The sequence below is a fragment of the Scomber japonicus genome, chromosome 2 (genome assembly GCF_027409825.1).
Source record: "Scomber japonicus isolate fScoJap1 chromosome 2, fScoJap1.pri, whole genome shotgun sequence".
In the NCBI taxonomy this organism is placed as follows: domain Eukaryota; kingdom Metazoa; phylum Chordata; class Actinopteri; order Scombriformes; family Scombridae; genus Scomber; species Scomber japonicus.
This window is the reverse complement of record NC_070579.1, coordinates 20,377,254-20,398,816: the sequence shown is the minus strand read 5'-3', so window position 1 is coordinate 20,398,816 and position 21,563 is coordinate 20,377,254. Positions and strand designations below refer to the sequence as shown.

Below are 21,563 nucleotides of genomic sequence, written 5' to 3'. Positions count from 1 at the left end.
AAGAAACAACTTTAAAGAAATACCTGAATGACAACACCGCTCAGGAAGAACCTTTGTTCTCGCATGAAAACCAAATCTTTTGAATTGAAATGGGTTTAGGCTGCATGCAGCGTAGCCCAGATTAACCATTTTCGCAGTGTCCAGGCCTTTGGGCAAGTCTAGAGAGAGGCTGAGTCTGGACACAGTCCTCCCACTCAGCAGTGCAAAGAGCATGGGGATCAAAGAGTCCAGTATCCCCTCTTGTGCTCCCTGCTGGGACCAGACCAGCAGGACACAGCAGGGTACAACTGATAGGTAAACATCTCTCCAGGGATCGCTCTCTGTTTCTCCATTCTCTGACTGTTTGCTGCTTTCTATGGTGTAATGAGAACAAAGTCTGTCTATTGGCTGAAAGTATTGTGCTGGTGCCTTAACACATCCAGACAGAGTTTGAACTGATTTTTCTCTGTCTGTTGCTCGCCCCCCTCCCCACCCCTTTCCACATGTCAGACAGCGTTTCATTCACTCATGCTTGTTTGCTGTTCTCAAATATTTCTCACTGTCTTCATTCTTTTGTTTTTGGCTGTTCATTGAGTAAACTCCTTCCCATCACTCGCCCCTTTTTCCCCCAGCTAAGTGAAATTCCTCATTCATCACTTAAGCCATTTCATTACTGTCCCTCTCTAAGCCAGTGTCTCTGTCTCTCCATTGACCCTTGGATCCTCTCCATCCCTCTATTCTGTCGTGTTCCTCAATCTTGGCCTCCCTAGTTTCCCCTTCTGCACTCCCTTATCTGTCACTTGGCATCACTCACGCTTTTCTTCCTGCTCTCTTTGTTGATCTTGGCAGCCACCTCTCTATTTCTCTCTCTCTCTCTCTCCCTCTCTCCTCATCTCTTGCATGACACTGGACACACTTCACCTCCTCCTCGTCCTCGCCTTGGCTGCCCACAGCCTCCATGCTGGTTTTTGTCTGTTGGCTATGTCCTTGGATAGAGGTCAGGTGGGTTTCCTTTAGTTTGAGGGGTCTCTCCTCATGCTGCTGTTTGTGTGTGAGATGTGTTTGGTGAGGGAGAGTAAATGTTATTTATGAATGTGTGTGCTTGCAAGCTCAAGGACATGCGTTATTTATGTGTGTGTGTGTGTTTTCTCTGTGTACAGAGGAGGGGCCATGCATGTTGTTTCCTGCCAGTGATTGCCCTTGACATACACACAAGAGGATAAGCACACACCTGACTGCCTGCATTTATGTGTGCGGCAGAGACAAGTGGGTGTGCGTGGCCTGTGTGCACTCGTGCACATGTCTGCATGCTTTCGTGCTTGTGTTTCCTCAGGATAAACAATGCCATCCAACCCTATTATGAATTTGCTGAACAAACTGACAATGATTGTACGCAGCGCGCACGTTCACAAACACAACATACACAAAACTCAGCCTCTGAATCAACTTACACATGCAGGGTGACACCAGTGCATCCGGGTTTTTGGGCCAAGATGGCTACATTTGACCTCAATTACTTCATATGGAAAGAATTTCCATGAGGGAGGTAGATTCACCACTTAGCCAACACCTGATGAGCAACAGTGAGGTGAACAGTTGGCTTGTGCTGCCTGGCTGCAATAATGAATTATCTGGAAAATCCCAGTGGGATACATAGCCAGTTGCTGGCAGTACACTAGAGAATTGGAAGCATGGATCGTCATCCTCTGCATAATAAACTGGTCATTTGGCTGTCTGGGGAATAGAGCTAATTGCTGGCCAGAGTGACATCTAGAGTTTTGTTCCTACCTGAGTGTTTTGGTGGTCATGTCAGCCGCTGTGATACCATGATACACCAGCGTTTCATTCCACACAGGGTTCAGCGTATTCTTCAGGGTTTTTGTGCGTAGCTTGTTCGCCTGCAGAGGGGAGAGTAGGAGAAATATTAAATAAGACATCCATGGGAAGGGAAGGATCAAAAGAGGAAAAGAGTGGTGACGAATATTTAAAGTGTCAAGGGAGCAAAGTTGTCAGATCAGCAAGAAAGAAGGAGAATGAGATCACGAAAAAGAAGAAAAAAACAAGTGACACTAAAAGATCAAAGAGGGAGAAAGAGGGAGTGAGAGAAAAAGAGTGAGGGAACATCATTTATCTCTGTCCCTCAGGATATCACAGACATCTGCTGCATACTTTGTAGAGGAGAGTGAGAGGACACAAGGCTTCCCTCGCCTCACCTGTCCGTCTGTCTCCTCCCCAGCGTGATAAGTCGGTGCATTAGCACCAGCCAGGCCTCCAAAACAAGCACTGTGTCTTGAAACAACAGCACAACATAGCAGCCAATTAAACTGCACAACACAATTAGTATGAAAAATTAAAGGAAAGGAAATGCCCACAAGCCCCTAATAGCATCATCCATAAATAAAGTTGCCACTTGCTGCTTCATTTCCCAGTCGCCTTAAGGACGTGTTCATCTTGTTTAAGTTTTTATTTCGGATTTTTGTCTATTGTATATAATTATGGTTTTATAAAACCATCTAGAAATTAGGCTTGCATGATAATATAATGCATCACTGACTTCCTATGTATTGACATTTTCCTGAAGGGTAATCTTGTAAAGCCAAACTTGCGGCTCAAATGCTGAAGTTCTACACAAATTCTTCTCATAAAATATAGGTAATAAGACCTTAAAGAGCCGTGGGATTATCAGGTTTGGAAAGTATTTGCCCGAAGTACTTTAAGTAGAAATATGACATATTACGCATTCAGTTTTATGCCACTTAACTTCTACTCCAACAACCTACCGTACTTTTCAACCCACATACATTTCTTTCAATTACCAGTAGTTACTGCAGATTTACATATATACATAAACACAAACTGTAACTGACAGAAATAAATTATGAGTCTTCTGAAATAGTACATTTTTGTTATTGCCAAGAAATCCCATAAAAACCCACATGAAATATATCCTTCATGTAACAAAATCCTAATTTTCCTCTGTGCTAAAGAGCGACATTTTTGTCCAAAAACAAAATATCAAAAACACATCCATCAGCCACATTGCACTGGGCGACATGTTTTTTTCATTACCCTGAATGTGGGCAGTTTATTTTGAGTCAGTGCACATATTTATATATACAAATAGTACAAGGTCATGATGCTGTAAATACTCACTATAAGACCAAATGTTCTAATGTTCTTTAATCTGCCATTGAAAATAGCTCCCCAAAATGTGCCATTTACTCCTTTCTGAGTGTTTTTGCGGAAGAAATTAGAGAGCCCAGATGATGTAGGAAACTACTTTTTTAAATTAAACTATATGAATTTGGATGCTCCATTTTCAGTAGGGATGACTTGGCTCAGGGCTGAGAGCCACAGATAGACTAGAGAAGTCTGAGATTACTGAGAGACTCTTGTTTTGGTCTTCTCGTGAGATTTGCTAACAATAAGAAAAATATAGAGCATCGCCAGCCTTGTCCTCTAAATGACCAAAGTTAGATAAGAACAATAATATGTTTAATATTATTTAAAGCATAAGTTCTACTTATCAATAATATAATATATAAGTATATGACAGGGGCTATTTAATGCATACAAAAATATCAACATTTAAGCTGTAGTATTCTACATTATAGTGTTTCTACATTTACTTCACTAAAGTATCTTCCAGCACTAGTGTCTATGCAAACTCATATGCTGTCAAGCTGGTAGAGAAAGTGTGTAGCTATTCTCTCAAAATGTTCATGTCTGAAGCTTTGAAGATCACATAATTTCTCTCTTCTCTTTCTCTCTCTCTTTTGCCACATTCACCCTCTTGTGAGTGCCTCAGGACCAGATGCTGAACCCTCTCCTTCCATCTTCTTTTCCATGCTCTGGTTTTTGTCCACATCCCATTGTTCTGCCTGCACTGGCTCCCCCTTCCTCTTCCCTCTTCTTCCTCATTCCCATCACTGGTCCCTCTTTATCCTTCCTTCTTTCAGAAAGTTTCGACTTATCTACAAGAGTCAGCCCTCCAGAGCTTGTTATATGAAGGGAACAAGTGTTTCTGATTCATGTCATTTGTTTGATTCATTAAAGTGCAGGAGGAGTCGTGCACAGGCAGTCACGACTCACATCATGTCGCACCACTGCATGTGTACCAGCACAAGTCAACTCAATAACAATTCTTCAAATAATGATCACTCCCTATTGACTAAATTGGGTTGACTGAATATTTTCTGAGCACTTATCTTACATTTAAAACACCAGTACCCTTTTCCTGCCCTGTGTCACTCCCTGCCTTCATTCTCCCACTTCATCCCAGGTTTTGCATCTGTTTCTAAATGTTTTATCTCTATCCTTCCATCTGTCCATCACACTCTCCCTCCTCTCTCTCTCTCTCTCTCTCTCTGTCTCCATCTGCCTGCATGGATCCTTTTTATTCACAGTACTTTACACTCCCTTTCTCTCAATCCCTACTTCTAAAACTGTGATTGAAGAGAAGCTGGCTATGGGTGAATTTGCCACGCGTCTCAATTATGAATGAAGAGATGAAAACACCAGTGACCATCAAAAAGGCTCCAGGAACTACTGTGTCCATGTATGTTTATGTGTGAGAAGGAAAGAGGGAGTGATAGAGGAAGAGTGGGGGATGAAGGGTGCATCACACATCTCTATGTGACTGTGACGAAACTCTTATGTGTCTGAATATACGCAAGGTCATGTGCCGCAAGTGTCTCCCTGTGTGCCTGGCATCACAAGACAGCATGCTTGCGTGTATACTGCATGGTTACACAGCGTATGCTGCAGGATGTGAGAGTGTGAAGGATGGAAAACGTGTGTGATCAGAGAGACGTGTGTCTCTGCTCGCAGACAACTCAGTTGTGCACAGAAACTGAAACCCTTTGTATTGTTGATCGTTTATTACAATACTCACATGCTGAGTCTGACTGTGGACAAGAGTAGGTGTGTGTGTTTTTTTCTGTCATCCTCACTTCTTCGTGTGCTCGCTCCCACTTTTCAAGTGTGGTGACCCCCGTCTGGTGGATATTAAACAAATGGGTACATGGGTACTTACCTATTCATTGACGTTTTCTCCGTGCCCCCCCACCACCACCTTCCTATCCCCCATCAACACTCGCCTGTTGACGTGAGTCGTATAACAATCCTCCCTGTTTCCATGACAACCACCTGCTGCTGTCCTCCCCTCATCTGTCTCTCCCTCCCTTTCTCCACTCCCTCTCTCTCCGTCTCTCTCACTCTCCCCTCCTTTCCTCCCTCCCAGTTGTCTCCTTTCTCTCCACACACTGTTGGTATTTCAAGGTCAAAGAGGGTCAGAGCAAGATAGTGAGATAGAGACAGAGATAGGGGTGGAAAGTGGGGAAAGGAGAGCGATAACAATGGCAGAGAAGACAGACAGAGGAAGGCTGGAGGACAAAAATCCCCCAGACGTTGTTATTGTTAGCACCTTAGACCTCAGACAGTTGCCTCATTCAACCTATCTTAGCTCAGCGTCTTCCCCCGCGTTTATCATAACCTCATTTCGTGTTAACCTTGAGCCAAAATGGCCGACAACAAGTTGCATTCTGCCAGAGCTGGGGTTTACTGTTGTGGTGAGACTTATCTTCTCTGCTGCTTGAGCTGCAAACAAGACAGGAGCAGTGCAGCAGACCAGAACATGTTTGTGCTCAATAAAGCAGAGCATTGGATGGGCTACATTAAGCGGCCCGCTAAAGCAACCCAATAAATTCAGACGCTTACATTTCAGCGAGAACGTTTTGACCTTTTCATGGTGTCTGATAAACAAGAATCAATGAGGGAGTGTATTTACAAAAAAAGCAAATCACAAAAACTAAATACAAAAAGCAAATCATTGTTTTTTGCTTTTTTAAATACTTTTCCAGAAATGATCTTTGTTTACCACCAATTTCACTGATGTGATGTATGACTTCATGAGGGAGTTGCAGTGACTGGGACAGAGCATGCCGCACAGTGTGGTAGCATGTTACGTTAATTGCCACTGAGGTAAGGTTGGAGCAGTGACCTTGCTAGCCCCGGGGAGAAGATGAAGCTTGACGTATGGATCAGCCAGCCCATTGGAGTCCATGGCTTTCAGTCCCTGTGGACACAAGCAAACACACACACACACACACACACACACACACACACGCACACGCACACGCACACATGTACTGTAGTGTCAAAGGTGACGTCATCATGCCCTGAAACACTTCACACAACTGACAGGGTCAGAAAAAGACAGCGAGTATGACAGACCTCCTCCACAGTAGTTACAACTCAAGAGCGCTGCTGGGTGTTTCTTACTACACCACTATTTTCTACTCTCCTCGACTCCCTTGTGTTGTCCTCAAGGGAACCATTCAGTGAGATTTACATAATTAACGTCATGTGACAGTATATATAGCCAATATATATAGCACAAGGCTGGTGTCCTTTTACGATGCACATACTAAATGTGCCAGAGCAATGGGGCACTATTTTTTAACATTTCATAGTATGAGATGATTTTGTCTTGAATTGACAAGCTGTGGTGGATGTGTGGCAAACATGTTGCTTTTAAAAGGTTGACACAAAGTAGTATGACATCCAATTGTTTTCCTCAAGGAGGATTATGCAACGACTCACACATAGACAGGGGTGTCTTTATTAGAAGTGTCTACTGGGTATTGGATATTGGAAATGTGTGTACCTTTGCCTTGTTAATGGTACAGTGAAGACAGTTGTTTTCCTGATCAAAGTGTAGGGTGAACTCCAATGTTCCCAGGTAGGCTGAAAACAACAGAAAACACAGCAATTACTGCCAGGAAAAGGGACAGACACACTCACCCAGTCACAAATACACACTCAAAAGCTTGGAGTCATATTTGTAGCAGATGTTCTCTTAAAAACATGACGCCAGCTAATGTGAATTGATCTGTCTTGTTTGATTACTGTTTGGGAATGAGAAGAAACTTGCAGGCTGAGTCCCACTATTGTGATGCTGTCTAATAAATCATCCGAGGCACAGTGTCACACAAAGTGGGAGTGACAAACACTTTAGGAAAAATGCTTGACGCCACAATTACTCTGCAAGCATATGGTGTGCTTCAGAGAGGAAAAAATGCACAAACTCATTTTGAGTAAAAAAGAAGATGACTCTCCACTCCAAAGTTGCAGATTTGGCAGTGTTGTTTTGATTCTGTTTAGCCTTCTAATTTTCACATGAGTGATCACACACACACACACACACACACACACACACACACACACACACAAAACTTATACCACCTTCCTAAAAACTCACTGTCATCATCATCAGAGTCAACCGCTTCCTCCCTGTCTCCATCGTTGTCCACCACCCTCTCCCCATCTTTGTATCCTACACCCGTCTCCCCGTTGAAAGTCTCTTCTTTCAGGATCTTCTTCTCTCTTGGGGGCGGTGGCGTGCAGGGGTAGTCGTGAAAACGCGGGAAGAAGTCTGAGATCTGTGGGATGGGGAGGATGGGGCCCGGGCACACATTTATGGCAAAGTGCTCCTGCATAGAGATTTTGACCGGTGAGGGAGGGGGTAGGGCAGAGGAGTGGGGTGTTGTCGAGGGGGAGGTGGCAGATGAAGAGGGGTTGGAGGTAGAGGAAGGGGGTATGGCCAGGTGAGAGGTGGAGGGTGGCGGCGGTGGTTTGGAGACACTCATGTGGACTGTCGAACAGGACTGTGGGGTGAAATGACAGGGAGGGATGAAGATGAAGTTATGAGATGAAGAGAGAAAGAAAGGAATGAAAGAAAAACAGAATAACACATGGCATCATAGCAGAGGGGAGGAACCTGAGGCTCAGAACTTAAAGAAAACACAAAACAACACATATGTCACATCTTCACTCTCCTCTGAGTTTCCAACTTTCTATATTTTGGGTTTGTGCAGCGGCAGCAACAGTCCTTTTCTAGGCAAGCCAACACACGTAAAATGTGTTAAAATTCACAACACATCTGAAACAATCCGGCAGAAATATGTTTCTGTTTTCATCCATTTTCATCCTGACATCTGAAAAAACCAAAATAGAATTCGCTAGAACCTTTGGCACTTCAAGTGTGACTCACACATTGTGTCAGCATTACAAAGTCTGTTCTCTGAATGAATGAATATTCAAATGTATTGCTGTAGAGTATGAACAAGTGATGTCACTTTGTGCATCTGCACTTCACTCTAATCCTTCCCTTATCTCTTTCTTTCCCTCCTCTCTCTCTCTCATCTGCAAGTCCTCTGAGCAATATTTACGCAATACTATTTGATGCCTTTCTCAGTCCTTAGCATATTTGTCACTAAATGAAGCCAAATAGTATCATTTCCTATTTTCTTCACGGTGATTAAGAGACTGCAGATATGTTTTCTCATATGCGCTCCCACTGTGCATCTGTTTCTTCATTATTTAAAGAGATGGTTGATATCAGTGATCAGCTACAATCAGATGTCAGAGTCTTTCCTTTGTTTACTGGTGCTGTTCCAACAAAGGGATAAACTCCTAGATGAAACTGTGAAAGATGATCATTTATCATTTTAATGATGATCATTACGGAAAACAACTACAATTATAAATAACTAGATAATAAAATGGTCTTTCATGCAGGCAGGCAGCAGACACAATCGCAAATTCAGTTTATAATGAAGTACCTAAACATGACACATAATCTGAATCACTGTTGCAAACACTTCTTCAAATGCAGGTCATTTGAGGATGTATGTCACTTGTCATCCCCCTATATATTGCATATGTTCATCATGTCGCTGGCGGTTAATGTCATCGCACAACCGCTGTTCCTTTTTGTCAAGGCAGTTTGTTCGTTTAACAGATGTCAAGATTCTCATCTCCTTTTGCAAATGATACACTACTGCTCTTTTGTTTTTTGATTGATGCATCCGTTATTTGGACAGAAATGATCAGCTTTTTGGCAGCTCTCTTATTAGTCTTGTGCTACTTTGAAAACTCACATATCAAAGTGTTGACTCTAGAGCTGCTGCAACTATGATAATGGTTATTATTGATTAATATATTATTTTTTATAGTAAGGTGACAAATCATTTAGACTGTAAATGTCTGAACACTGGGAACAATGTCTTCAAATGTTGCTAACGTACAGAAACCCAGAGGTATTCAGTTTACAATTACATAAAATGAAAAATCTTCACAGTTGAGAAGCTGGAAAAAATAGAGAATGCTTGGCGTTTTGCTTGAAAAATGACTTAATCAATTATGAAAATGATTGACAATCAGTTAATTGAGTCATTGAGAGTAAAACTTTACTTTTGTTACAGTTTCATTTTGGATAGAAAAACCTCTTCCACAAGGAGTGTACAATATTTGTTGTTGGTAATGTGTGTTGCCAAGAGAATAAACTGAAAATGTTCCAGTTGCATGTAGAAGCCATGAGAAAACCCAGTTGGTGAAAATGCTAAGATTTTGTTTCGCTTTGTTTACATCACTATTAAGCCTACATAAAACATTTATTCTTTCTTTCTGACACACACTCACATACACGTTTCTATACTGAACACAATGAGGTTCTGGAAGCTTATCTACTAAAAGTAAAGGCAATACATTATCCATGTCCAAAAACAACAAGACTTCACTCAGTCACAAACTTGTATCTTTCTCTTTTCTCTCTATACTCACAGCACTTAAACAGACTCCCTCTGACACATACACATGTGCATCAAGACCCTACACACAGATAAAGATCCCAAACTGCCCATTCCCATTTTCGATACCTCCACTCATTCAGTTACTCACACTGCTCTTATGTAACAACACCCAAATTCAGTGCTTGGGTACCCACATACAAATAATAACTTGCAGCATGTTGCTTACAAACTCATTCACTCTCAACCTCTATAACATACAGAGACGCACACATGCACAAATATAGATATCTACAAATACGTACCCAGGGACAGTCTTCATCTGTGCCAGCACTCCATCTTGCTTGCTCTCACGTCCTTAGTCTCTCACACACTGAGGAGCATGCAGACCAGCTTTGAGTCAATATATCCCTCTGTACTCTCTCTCTCCCTCTCTTTCTCTCTCTGTCTCTGTTCATCGTTTGCTCTCCTCCTCTCCTTCTCCCCTCTCCTCTGTCCCTCCCTCTCTCCCTTCCCCTTCAGTCGTGACGTATCCTGTTAAAATCCCCGTCAGTCGTTTGTAGACTGTGCATATTGTCACTCACTTTCTCAGCAGTGAGGAGATATAATGAAATGTAGGAAAATGGGTTGGGGGTGTGTGTTTTGAAGATGATGGTGTTGGTGGATGTGGTGTGTAGAGGGGGGATTGGGGGGGGGGGGGTGGAGGGTGACAGACAGACAAGCAGAGCAAGACAGAGAGACGGATGAGGAGACAAACCGGCATTGCACACAGTGACACCAGCAAAAGCAAATACACAGAGCGGCAGATATATATATATATATACAGTATATGGAGAGGGAAACCAGTCTGTAAACACTCAGTGCATAAAAAAAGGGAAATATTACTCTGGGACGAAAACAAAAATCCACCGGCTGAAGGACAGTGAGAGGAAATTAAATTCAACATGTTGACTGAGCTGAACAAAATACACTGCCAGCCGTACAATCACACTGCCAGATTAATTTGTGTTGGCTGAGACTGTGGCCAATATAAGCCAAGCATATGTGTGCATGTGTGTGCGCTTTGTTTGTATGCATTCATAACTGTGGCAGCTTTCATCTGCCTCAGTAATGAAATAAATGCGCAAAATAAAAACAGTAAAACATTATAAATAGCAATAAAAAATGTTCTCATTGAGAAAGCTTACAACACATTCTTTGTCAGGTGGGATGAGAGCTCCTCTGAATGCAGCACATGGCAGAGAATATAAAAACAATATTTTCGTGACGTATTACCGGTTGCAATGTCATCACAGCATTCATTTATAACTATGCAATTTTCTATGGTTGATAAGTAACAGATGAACAACAAGCTTGGTCAATTAAATTAATGGTCAGCTAGATGTGGATGCCCGTGCTCATCCATTTGTAAACACTTTGATTTACTTTGGGCATCTCATTACTATCAGCGTTACCTCATCAATACTGTGCTAACAGACCATTACACTGTATGTTCATTAATTTGCAAAAGGAACATGAGAGCTAAATTAGTTGAAAAGAGATAAATGAATATTCAGTCTACCGATGCCAAAGCTATCAATCTATAAATTGGCATGTTTTAAATGGTTTAGATGAATATAGAAGTGCCTTTATTAAAGCCTTTTGGCTGTCTGAGTCCATGAACAGAATCCTCTCATGGTCTTCTTGGCTTCCCCAGAGGTGCTCATCCCTTTTGTGAAAAATGAAAAAGCACGTTTCCATAGGTGAGTGCTTACTCCTCCCACAGCGGCAGCAGTTATCAGACAGCTGCAGAGCGCTCACAGCTGACCTGCTGACCACTAAAACTCTCAGACGCTCTCCATGTGCCTGGGCACCCGAGGGACAGGCTGTACTCTACCAAGAGGGCTTTCAAGGCAGTCTCAACACGCTTAGGTCATGAGTGGGTGAACTACACAGATTTGCAAGGGTTAAGTTCAACCAAACTACTAAAATATATATATATATTTTTTTCCTTCTCAACCACACCTTGTGGTATCTGAGGCCATGCACCTTTCAGGTTTTTAGCAATCTTGGTGGGTTCACACTCTGCAGATAAAAATCTTTAGGCTCTGATTCCAGTTTTTTAGTCAATATTTTAAGACTAAAAAAATAAATAAATAATTTCAGTATTTCTCTACCTGAATTTTATGATTGACAGCGTGGAGAGGGCTTTATGAGTAATAGAGTGTATTTTATAGGTCAGATACTACCTAGTTATCTCCTGAAAATGACTATGTAATTTCTTCACTCTTTAAATAAAAGAGAGAAGAAAAATACTGGGTTGATTTAAGAATTAAACAACCAACTCAGTCAATACCTATGAAAAATACAAAGAATAAAATAAAAGGAGTCTTTCTTTTTGTGTGTGTGGCAGGATTGGGGGGACTTCAGCATTTCGGTTTTTGTTTGTTTGTTTATTTGTTTGTTTGTCAGGTATTTAGGGAACAATCTCTCGGTGAAAGGAATTATTTTCTATTGGGGGCGAGGGCCCAGGGAGTTGTAATTTGGGTGAAGGCAAGACAAATTATAAAAAAAACATTTGAGACAACTATGGAAATAAAGTTGTTAATTTACTTAAAACAGTTGTGACCATCATGGCATGAGCAGGACATTTTACAGTTGAAAAAGAACCTCATCTATGCTGTCTGAAAGATAAATTATATAATGGTGACGCTGTTTCTAAATTGCTTAAAATGGCATTTGAATCACACATATTGCAAGGGATGTTAACATTCCTTGGGACTGAAGACTACAGGTTTGAAAATCAAAAGAATCGGCAGGTGTGGAGTTACAAAGAAGTGAGGTTACCAAACCTCTGTAGGCCACTCTTCACCTAACTAAGGCTAGCGGCTTGAGGCTACATTAGCTGCTACTAGCATAACACATCCCAATCTCCTACTGAACTATCGGTAGAGTCAAGTTGTTTTGTGGGTAGAGCTGGGCGATATACTTTTTAAAAAAAAGTTTTGGTTGGCATAGATGCCTTTATTTAGCAGTAGGCCGACAGGAAACAGGGAGAGAGAGGGGGTGTGACACGCAGCAAAGGACCTCCGATCGGGATTCGAACCAGGGTCGGCTGCGCATATGGTGTGCGCTCTAACCACTTGACCACCACTCGTAGACTCATCGTGATATAAAAATGAAATTTCTTTTTCTTTGTGTTATCTCTGCATCAATATTTATCCTTTCTTATCCATCCACAACTTTGCAGTTTCTTGTACATACATTTCATGTTACTTTTAGGCCAACATATACCCTACACTGATACTCATTTATCTGCAATAGAGTACTTTTGGCTGATATATTTTTCAATCTCCACCTTTATACTTTGTGATTTTGGGCTGTGTGAGAAAAAAGTTGCAATTGTGAGACTGTGTGACTGGTGTTGTCACAGTCTTATATTGAAAAAGTTCAGCAGAGTATCATTCAACTGACACATACAGTGTTCTATATTTTGTGATTGGGAAGGCTGACAACACCATAGCCAAAGATTGACAATGTAATGAGTGAGGTAATCAGTTCTTTCGGCAGACACAGCCTTAATACTTGACAATGTTTCCATCCACAGTGACACCAGACCGCATGGATTTGTCTGGTTTTACTGTGTCCAGTTCTGAGGAAGAAACGCAATCAATTGTGCTTGAAGAATGAAGTCTGGACAATGGCGCTGAGGTATTGATCTTTCTCTGGGGTAAACATTAGATTGCCTGTGACATAGACATTTAACACAGTAGCAAAAGTAAATAATAGTCAGCAGCAAGATGTGAAATCAAAATCAGAGGAGCAAAGTTTGATGATGAAGAATATGGAGACAGATTAACTTGTAATATTATGTAGTGACACTCCATTGTATGCTAAACAAGTCACAAAACTTACCCTAATTAAAATAAAATGCATGATCAAACCAAAAATTCCATCCTTCAGACTGTCAGCCAAACATCCTTCAGCCTTCATGTCAGCATGATTAAAGCATTCATGATGCTCATGAGTATATTATAAATAATAAACATCTAAAATGAGATAGAGAAAGAGATTGGTGGGAAGGAAGGAGAGGGTATGACCAATTTGTGGAGGAGTATTCATCCAGTCCTTCTGCATGGCAAGATAATCTCCTCCCATTACTCCAGCACAAAGCGGCGCAGGTTTTCCATTAAGTGTACAACCACAGACTCCCCAGCTTCTTCACAAGCCATTAGCTCTGAGATTAAGTAAACCTCTATTTACATACTGTTGCTATAGTGTGTGCTGAATTTTTCAACATACTTGGCATCACACAAGATGGGAAATTGCTTAAATCTTATGATAACGATAAAAGGAAATGCTCACTATATCCTACACTTGCCCCTGGAGGTATATATTGTATGCAAACATATATTTAATTCCTGATTTACTTCCCTGTTCTTTTTTTGCATTTGCAGTTAGGGCCTGTATAAAGTCAACCAAAAAATGGTTTAACAGCACAATGGGTATTCCCCAAATACCCCAAATAATGAACACCAAGTATAAAAGGAGGTTCAGTTCAACTTTAAGTGAAGTAGTCACCTTATAATGCAGCAACAATTTCCTTGAGTGTCTGACAAATTGTTTGAATGAATTTGAATTCAGCTCAATAATCATTAAAAGGCTGTCATGGCGTGACACACAATCGCATCAATCATTGGAGATTCATTGACTTTAATAAGCAGTGTGATGTTGGTGACTGCATTTTATAACAGGTGGCTAGTTGTTGACGTTCCCCAGGGGTGTCAGTTGGTGTCACAGGTGCTGCTTGCAATCCACATCACTCTGCTTCAGGGGGAATCATTGGTCGTGTTGGCAGAGAGTGCTGTTCTGTCAAGGTGCATTATTCTTTTCACCGTGTGCCACATTCCCAACTTCAGCCCAGCATGGTCTTGCACAAAAAACAGCTCCTTCAGTCTGTCTTTCAGCTTTCCATCGTTGCTGTCATCTACACCCAACCTCACCTTCATCGTTCCCTTTTATGAGTCTTTCTGTCTGACACAGACAGATCCCATTAACCCTACCTGTGATTTGTCCTCAACTTTGACAAGCAGGGGTACACATAAAAAGAAAAAACTATATTCAAAAACAATATAATTGAATAAGTTTTCGTTTTTCTAATGTTTTGTGACAGGCTCAGCCAGCAATGCAAAAGAAAGAATGACCCCTGTCAAATAAAATGACAGATTGACAGAATGATATTCCCCGAGGTTCATTCCTTGTTTATTTTATACTTCTCCTCTTGCTCTTTTTTGGGTCTATGTGCAGTCTTGGATAAATTACACAACAGGTCCCTCTGGCATTTAGGTGATGTTGTTTGGGTCTCAATTTCATGTTTTCATATAGAGAAAGTTACCAGGCGGTTCTGGAGTAAGAAACACGATTGGATTTGAAACATATGAAGTCAGGTTGCTCAGGAGGTTTGAGGTTACCTTATTTTTTGTTTTATCTGTCATAAGATTGAATTACTCTTGTGCTGATGCTGATTTCCAATCAGCCTGCTGTTGTAGCTCCGAAGCAAAGCTCAGCACTAACGCAGCCACATTATTTGCCACTGACCCAATTAGATACTGCATAGATCCTGCAATACATTTTTCCCCCCCCCACTCTTTCTCTCTCCCTTTCTGTATTTTTCCTCTGCGCCTTTTGATAAATGGCTTTGCTTTTTAGGACAAATGACAGCACAATGATTAATTGTGTGTGCTCTTTCAATCCTTCATACCTTCTCACTTCTTTTTTTCTCTTTCATTTCCTATTTATCGCCCTGTAACTAGAAATATTCTATCTTTATCTGGGTATGCCCCATCAGCATATTCCCATAAATAAAAGAGGGAGAGATGTTGAGGTGGATGTGAGGTGGTGGTGGGGGTGGCCCAGAGGCATGGCAGTGGGCATGTGCGAATGATGAGTGAATGAATGGAGAGAGAAGAGGAGAGACGAGCCAACTGCTCCAAATTAGGAGTGTGAAGGTGACTGCAGCGAATAAGACACAGAGAGAAATAGAAAATTAAAAGGAAATACAAAAGCAAATATCAAAGATTAAAAAGATCCAATGGAGAGAATATGCATACAAGTTAAAACAGGTGAAACTGAGATAGACAGATAACAGCAGATAAATGGAGATAAAGAGCAGGGAGAGATATGGATTTAAAATGCAAGAGTAACCAAGAGAAATTGACAGGACTGATAAAACGTACAGAGAAATGCCCCCCCACACACACCCCAGCAGCAGCAAATGAGGGAGTAAAACAGGGACATATTGAGATAGCAGTGATTGTAGTGAGGTGTGCAGTCAGTGGCCTATGGCAGGACGTCATGCTGTGCTTAATGAGGCAAAAGTGCAGGCAATTAGTTCCTGATATGACATCATCAGTCACCAATAACTGAACGCATCATTAATTTTGAGACCCCTCCAATAGCATCTCTGCAAACACACAAACAGCACATGCATTACTACTTAAACAGACGGTACAAATGTAATTCTATTTAATAAGAATGGATGTAAAATGTTTCCTTTTTACATTACATTTTGGATTGGATTGGCCAAATTCTTTATTATTAAACGTGGCGTCTTATAGCCCAAAACTGTACCTCTGCCTCCAGCCAATCCAAGCGAATCACAATAGTTAATTTCCTCTTAAGTTAACAATTCAAAGGTCTGTACTCCACTGGGAGCTGACTGGTGCATGAAATGTGACCACGTTATTGCACTTCCTTGTCTTTTTCTGTGAAGGTAAGGGGTGAAAAAAACTATCCACGTCTTTAAAAAAAGCCAAATGCTAAATAAGGGCTTTTGTTGGATGCACTAAGCATATTTGAGTGTGGTGAGGGTTTGATGGCAGAGGGGAATAGGTTCCTCAACAGTTTCCCATTGCAGCACTGCCTCACTAGGCAACACACTGGGAAAGAGGGAGGAAGGAAGACCTTGCTACATAATGGATGGAGTAAAGGATTAAAGTAAACCTACTCGTCATGAAATTACAGAATTAAGTTTCACTAAAATGACACAGTGGATATGATTTGGATTTATTTTTTACACATTATAAAGTGAGATGTGACATTTACGAGAGTCACGGGTCATGAAGCAGGTTTGTCTAGTGAAGTGAGACAAAGTTCAGGTCCTGACCACTGCTGAGCAATGTATAATGTCAACAACAGGGACAACAGAATTTGTATGGACAGTAACAAACTACTCTGATGTGTCTTTTACAGGTATGTGACATTTATAAAAGAAATCTAGGTCAAAGTCTAGTATATTGCTGAACTGTGGTCAATGTGCAAAGTTGTGGCCACTTTGTTACAGGGATAGCCAGTGTCTATAATGTGGATTTCTGGATATTAAAGATTTATCTGCAATTTTCAGTAGTGGTCCTGGTATAGTAGTTGTTAAAGTGCACTGAAGTAGCCTTTCACATGACATGGTCAAGCAACTTTTAGGTAAAAATAAATAATAAATAATAATAAACATTATTTTCCACTCATATCTTGGGCTGTCTGATTTGACATCAAACTTATTTTTATTTTAACTATAACAATTATAATTATAATGACAATATAACAGTCTCTGGGCATGATTATGCTAATGATGCTAGCCATGCTAACCACCACATACCTGCGGTTTAGGCTAGTAAAATTGATCTGTCACATCTCATTTGGGGCTTTTCCATTATACAGTTCTAGTACTCGACTCTACTCGGTTTTGGTACCAGGCATGTCGTTTTCCATTACTTCATAGCCGTGACCTCATTTTATACGCAACACAAACACATAAACAATGGAGGACGATGGTGTACTTGCTGCTCAGTCTGCGGCTTTTTGTCACACACAAAGCAAGAGATGAGAACCAGAGAAGGTGCCATGTATGCTAACTCGCCTGAAACGAATCGCTGTAATGATGTTGCGGGTTTGATTCTTGTGTATGACTCTTCCAGTGATGACACTCTTTGACAAATCAGTTGCCGGCAGTCTGTTGACGTCACATTTTAGTATTGGCTCAACTCGCTTGGAACCTCGTCAGACTCAGAGCAGATACCAAAAAAAGCACCAGGTACCAGGTACTATCCCTAATGGATAAGTTAAAAAAACGAGTCAAGTCGAGCCGAGTACTGCTAGAACTTTATAATGGAAAAGCCCCATTTGTGTCTGTTGGTTGGTGGTGCTCCTGTAAGTGTCAGAGTCTCTGTGTGAGAAACTTCGGTCGGTATATGTTTTTAAAACGTATTTTGGGAGTGCACTCGGGCACGGCTGCAAGATGTGATTAAAACAGTTTGAAAGGGAAGCAGAACCACACAATGGCCCCGCCTCTAGCCATTCCTATAAATACCACCTAAACTTCTCCTCCCCTTCCGCTCTCGTATTCGGCGCCCTATTTCCCTGCACTTCCTATAAGCCTCCCCAAAACATAGTCGGCAAAGGAAGAACTATGCTCATCAATCATTTTTCTAAATAAATCATTAAAGCGCATCATGTTGTTGATGTGGTCCTTGCTAGTGAAACAGCTAATGGGGAAACTCTAACTGGAAATTCCATATTTTATTGAAATACAAGTTATTACACTGGGAAAACCTGATTAAATATTCACACTCCTGTTTTATGTACAAAACCATACATGGACTGCTCCTCCTGTATTGAGCCAGTTTATAAAAATGGCATCAACATCCACATGGAAAAGAAAAAGTGATTTTAGCCAGTCTGCATTTACAATCCATTCCAACTCACATTAGAAATCTTTCAAATTATGCTGCTTTAAAACATTTTTTTTAAAGTGGTGAATTAGTAGTCAAAGCTGTCAACATTAAATTTTAGTGCTTAATTTTCCTCCACGTTTGCTGCTCTGCCTCTGTCCCTGCTTTCTGATGCCATCCATCATGTTGTCTGTCAGCTTATTAATTGTCTAGCATTTTTGTTGCTTTTTGTGCATGGCTTTTTATAATGTGTTTATTGTCTATGTCCCGCCTGCTTGTGGCCTGCTAGTTTGTTAATGGTGTCTGGTGTAATCAGTTTTGTTGATGTTGGTGTTGCTGCTTAATGCTGTTTTTGTCTGTAGCAACTGTCTGCTGTTTGAGCTGAATATTTGTTAGCGTGTGTGTGTATGTATGGATTTTTGCATTGTTTTTTGCTTTTATTTAGATTTAGTCTTCTTTTTTTAATGTATTATTTGTATGCCTAAAACTAAATCTTTTTATATTCCTTAAGGGTGACTATTTAACATCAGTCCAGGGACAGCAGATGTAAAATATCCTTTTGGCTAATTCTGGCATGTTTACATTTTGTTAAAATGTTTTATTAATGTGCATTGTCCCTGATTTCTAAACCTTTAAATAAATAAATTCTGGCTTGGATGTCAGACAGGCAGACAGACAGGCACTCAGGATTAAAGGGCTTACGTTATTAAGACAATAGTAAGTTATTAAGACAATACTAACCTTGTTCATAGGTTAAACTTAAGGTGTTCTCAAAGCAAGAGTAGCGAGCATGTTGGAGACAACTCAGCAGTCAATAAACAGTGCAGTGTTCAATAGAAAATGGCTCCAGGGATCTGAAATCCCACTAAATCCTTTGCCTGACTTAACTAACAAACAGCAGTCCATCAGCGAACTCGTCTGTTAGGAAGCGCTCTGTGATGGGAGGGATGGACAGTACAAAGACGACAGGATTGTCACTCAAGCTATGTAGTATATATACACCACACACACACACACACACACACACTTTCAGGGGCATTTTATGCCAGCGCAGCAAACACTCAGTGCCTTAACTGCGTCACCTACGCCTGGATAAAGAGTGTAAGGAAGAGGAGCTCTAGCTGGGTGCTAGTTCTGACTGTATTACTAAGTTCACACAGGAGTGTCGGCCAGAACACCACTTAAGGCCGTTTCCAGAGTATGGAGGAATAAAGAACTGACAGGCCAATCTGCAGTTTACTCTCTTTACTTCTTCTTCTTTGCAGCAAACATACAGAGCTTCCAGAACAGTTGGATATTACAGTTGTGATTGTGTGTTTTTTCTATAAAGAAAGAGTAACAAATACAACTCAATAAAGGATAACCACATATCCATACATTAATCTTACACATATGAAGTAATATAAATAATATTACCAACCTAATATCAACTAACAATGATTCAACCAAAAGAAGTCATCAAATGATTACAATCTTACATTTCTCTTACTCATTTACACTACAAAGAAACAGAAATATACTCCAAACACTCAATACACAGGTTTCTCTTCTTTACACTGTGTCAAGCTCCCGTTAATGCTAACATACCACTTCTTGTGGCGGCCGGATGCTTTTATTGTGAAATTATCAGTGTGCCACTTCCGGTGGCTAATTAGCCTTAGCTTTCATTTTGGCATGGAAACGACACCCCACACCAAACAATCTGTACCCCAGCGCAATCACAAAACACTCTTAACAGCACTACAACAGGTAACACGTAAACATAGTTTGGACTCTACATGATATATTTTGACCTGAAGTGCAAGGTCTGATTAGCCAGGCTGTTAGCTAGCGTACATGAAGCTGACATGGCGGGCAATTCAACTCCGACCTCTTCTCCACATTAACTAATAAACTTATCTACAGTTACATCAACATAATGAAATACAATATTAATGCAGCAGATAAAATACTCACTCAGATCACTGGTACTGAAGCCATTGCACGGCACACCGTAGTCCACCACGTAATTTAACACGTTAAAGGTAGAATATGTAGAATGAGCAGAACAACGCCATCTAATGTCTCGAGATCGTAGTCGCAACAACCAAAAAGTAATTCCAGCAGTCGGGTTGCCAGGTCAGGTGCCGGATTTTATTTTAGCTCTAACTCTGTAAATATACCACTTTATCCACATGTCTAACCTTTTTAGGCGAGAAAGTAGCCCTTTAGATCAACAATGTGACGCTAATTTGTCCAAATAACATCTGCTTAAAGTTTTGTTCCTGCGAATTCGGAGCCACTCAAGTTAGCCGTAGCGAGTAACGCACTTCCGGTCATTTTCACAAAATAAAACACCCGTTGCCTTTTATTATTAAGAAAACCATAATGATAGAGTTGGTGCTTTTATTTTGAAAACAGGAAGCGAACATACCCTCGCTGTAACTGACTTGAAACCACCGAGGTACATTACATTGTAACACGCCAGTGGGAGTAGCAGCAATGTCTCTGCATGTAGGCTACTGCCTAATCCTAAACACCGATTGGCTTGTGTGTGGTGTCGTCAGAAGCAGAAGAGGCTCACGGTCGTAAACATCTAGTCACGTGTACTGTGAGATGGACGCGCAGGTCAGGAAATGACGTAAACGGACCGTATATGGTTTGTTATTTGTGTTATTACATTACGTGTTGGACTAAATACATGGACATATTGAGGAAAATATTCCGGTTTTATGGAAACGGATTTCATATTTCACAAGAATGGATACTTGGCGAGCTGTACATAAAGTCCTGTGTCATAAGATGATCGTTGTGGATAAAGGGAAGACTTTGAAGGTATGTAGGCATTATAGCTTTTCTCACTTAGCTGAGTGGCTAGCCAAGCTAATCGCTAATACTATTACGGCTGTGAGCAACCATATAAGTCGTGAGTGGTCTTGAATGAATCAGAACAATCTAGGCTTTCCAACAATGTACGGCATGAGTATACATGTTTAACGGTTGGTGTTTAAAACATTCAGAAGAACGTGTGGCTACCTCCTAACATCCGTCCCGTCCCGTGAACGGAACAGCGTGCGTTAAGAGGTTAATGATCAAATATCAAAATCCGAATAGCGTCAGAAAGTCAACCCACTCTCCACATTTCCATTGCTACCGTTTTGATACTTCATGGTACACAAACAAATAGCATCTCATATGAAAGCTAAGACCCTGGCGAGTTCAACAGTACCACTATTATTGCGCTAAAAACTCAGTGAACCAGCAGCATACAAAGGTAAACAACCACTTATTTACAGCGACTAACAGATATTCT

At 40.9% G+C, this 21,563-nt stretch overlaps 1 protein-coding gene across 1 annotated transcript in view; it reads right to left on the bottom strand.

The window, feature by feature from the left end:
- doc2d (double C2-like domains, delta) overlaps positions 1–7,628 on the bottom strand; it is a 29,684-nt gene extending 22,056 nt beyond the window's left edge. The window contains exons 1-4 of the mRNA XM_053331148.1: positions 7,241–7,628; positions 6,647–6,726; positions 5,981–6,055; positions 1,768–1,877 (exon numbers count right to left, since the gene is read on the bottom strand). Of these exons, the coding sequence (XP_053187123.1) occupies positions 1,768–1,877; positions 5,981–6,055; positions 6,647–6,726; positions 7,241–7,628 (653 nt within the window). The remainder of the gene's footprint in view (positions 1–1,767; positions 1,878–5,980; positions 6,056–6,646; positions 6,727–7,240) is intronic.
- Positions 7,629–21,563: the final 13,935 nt, after the last annotated feature.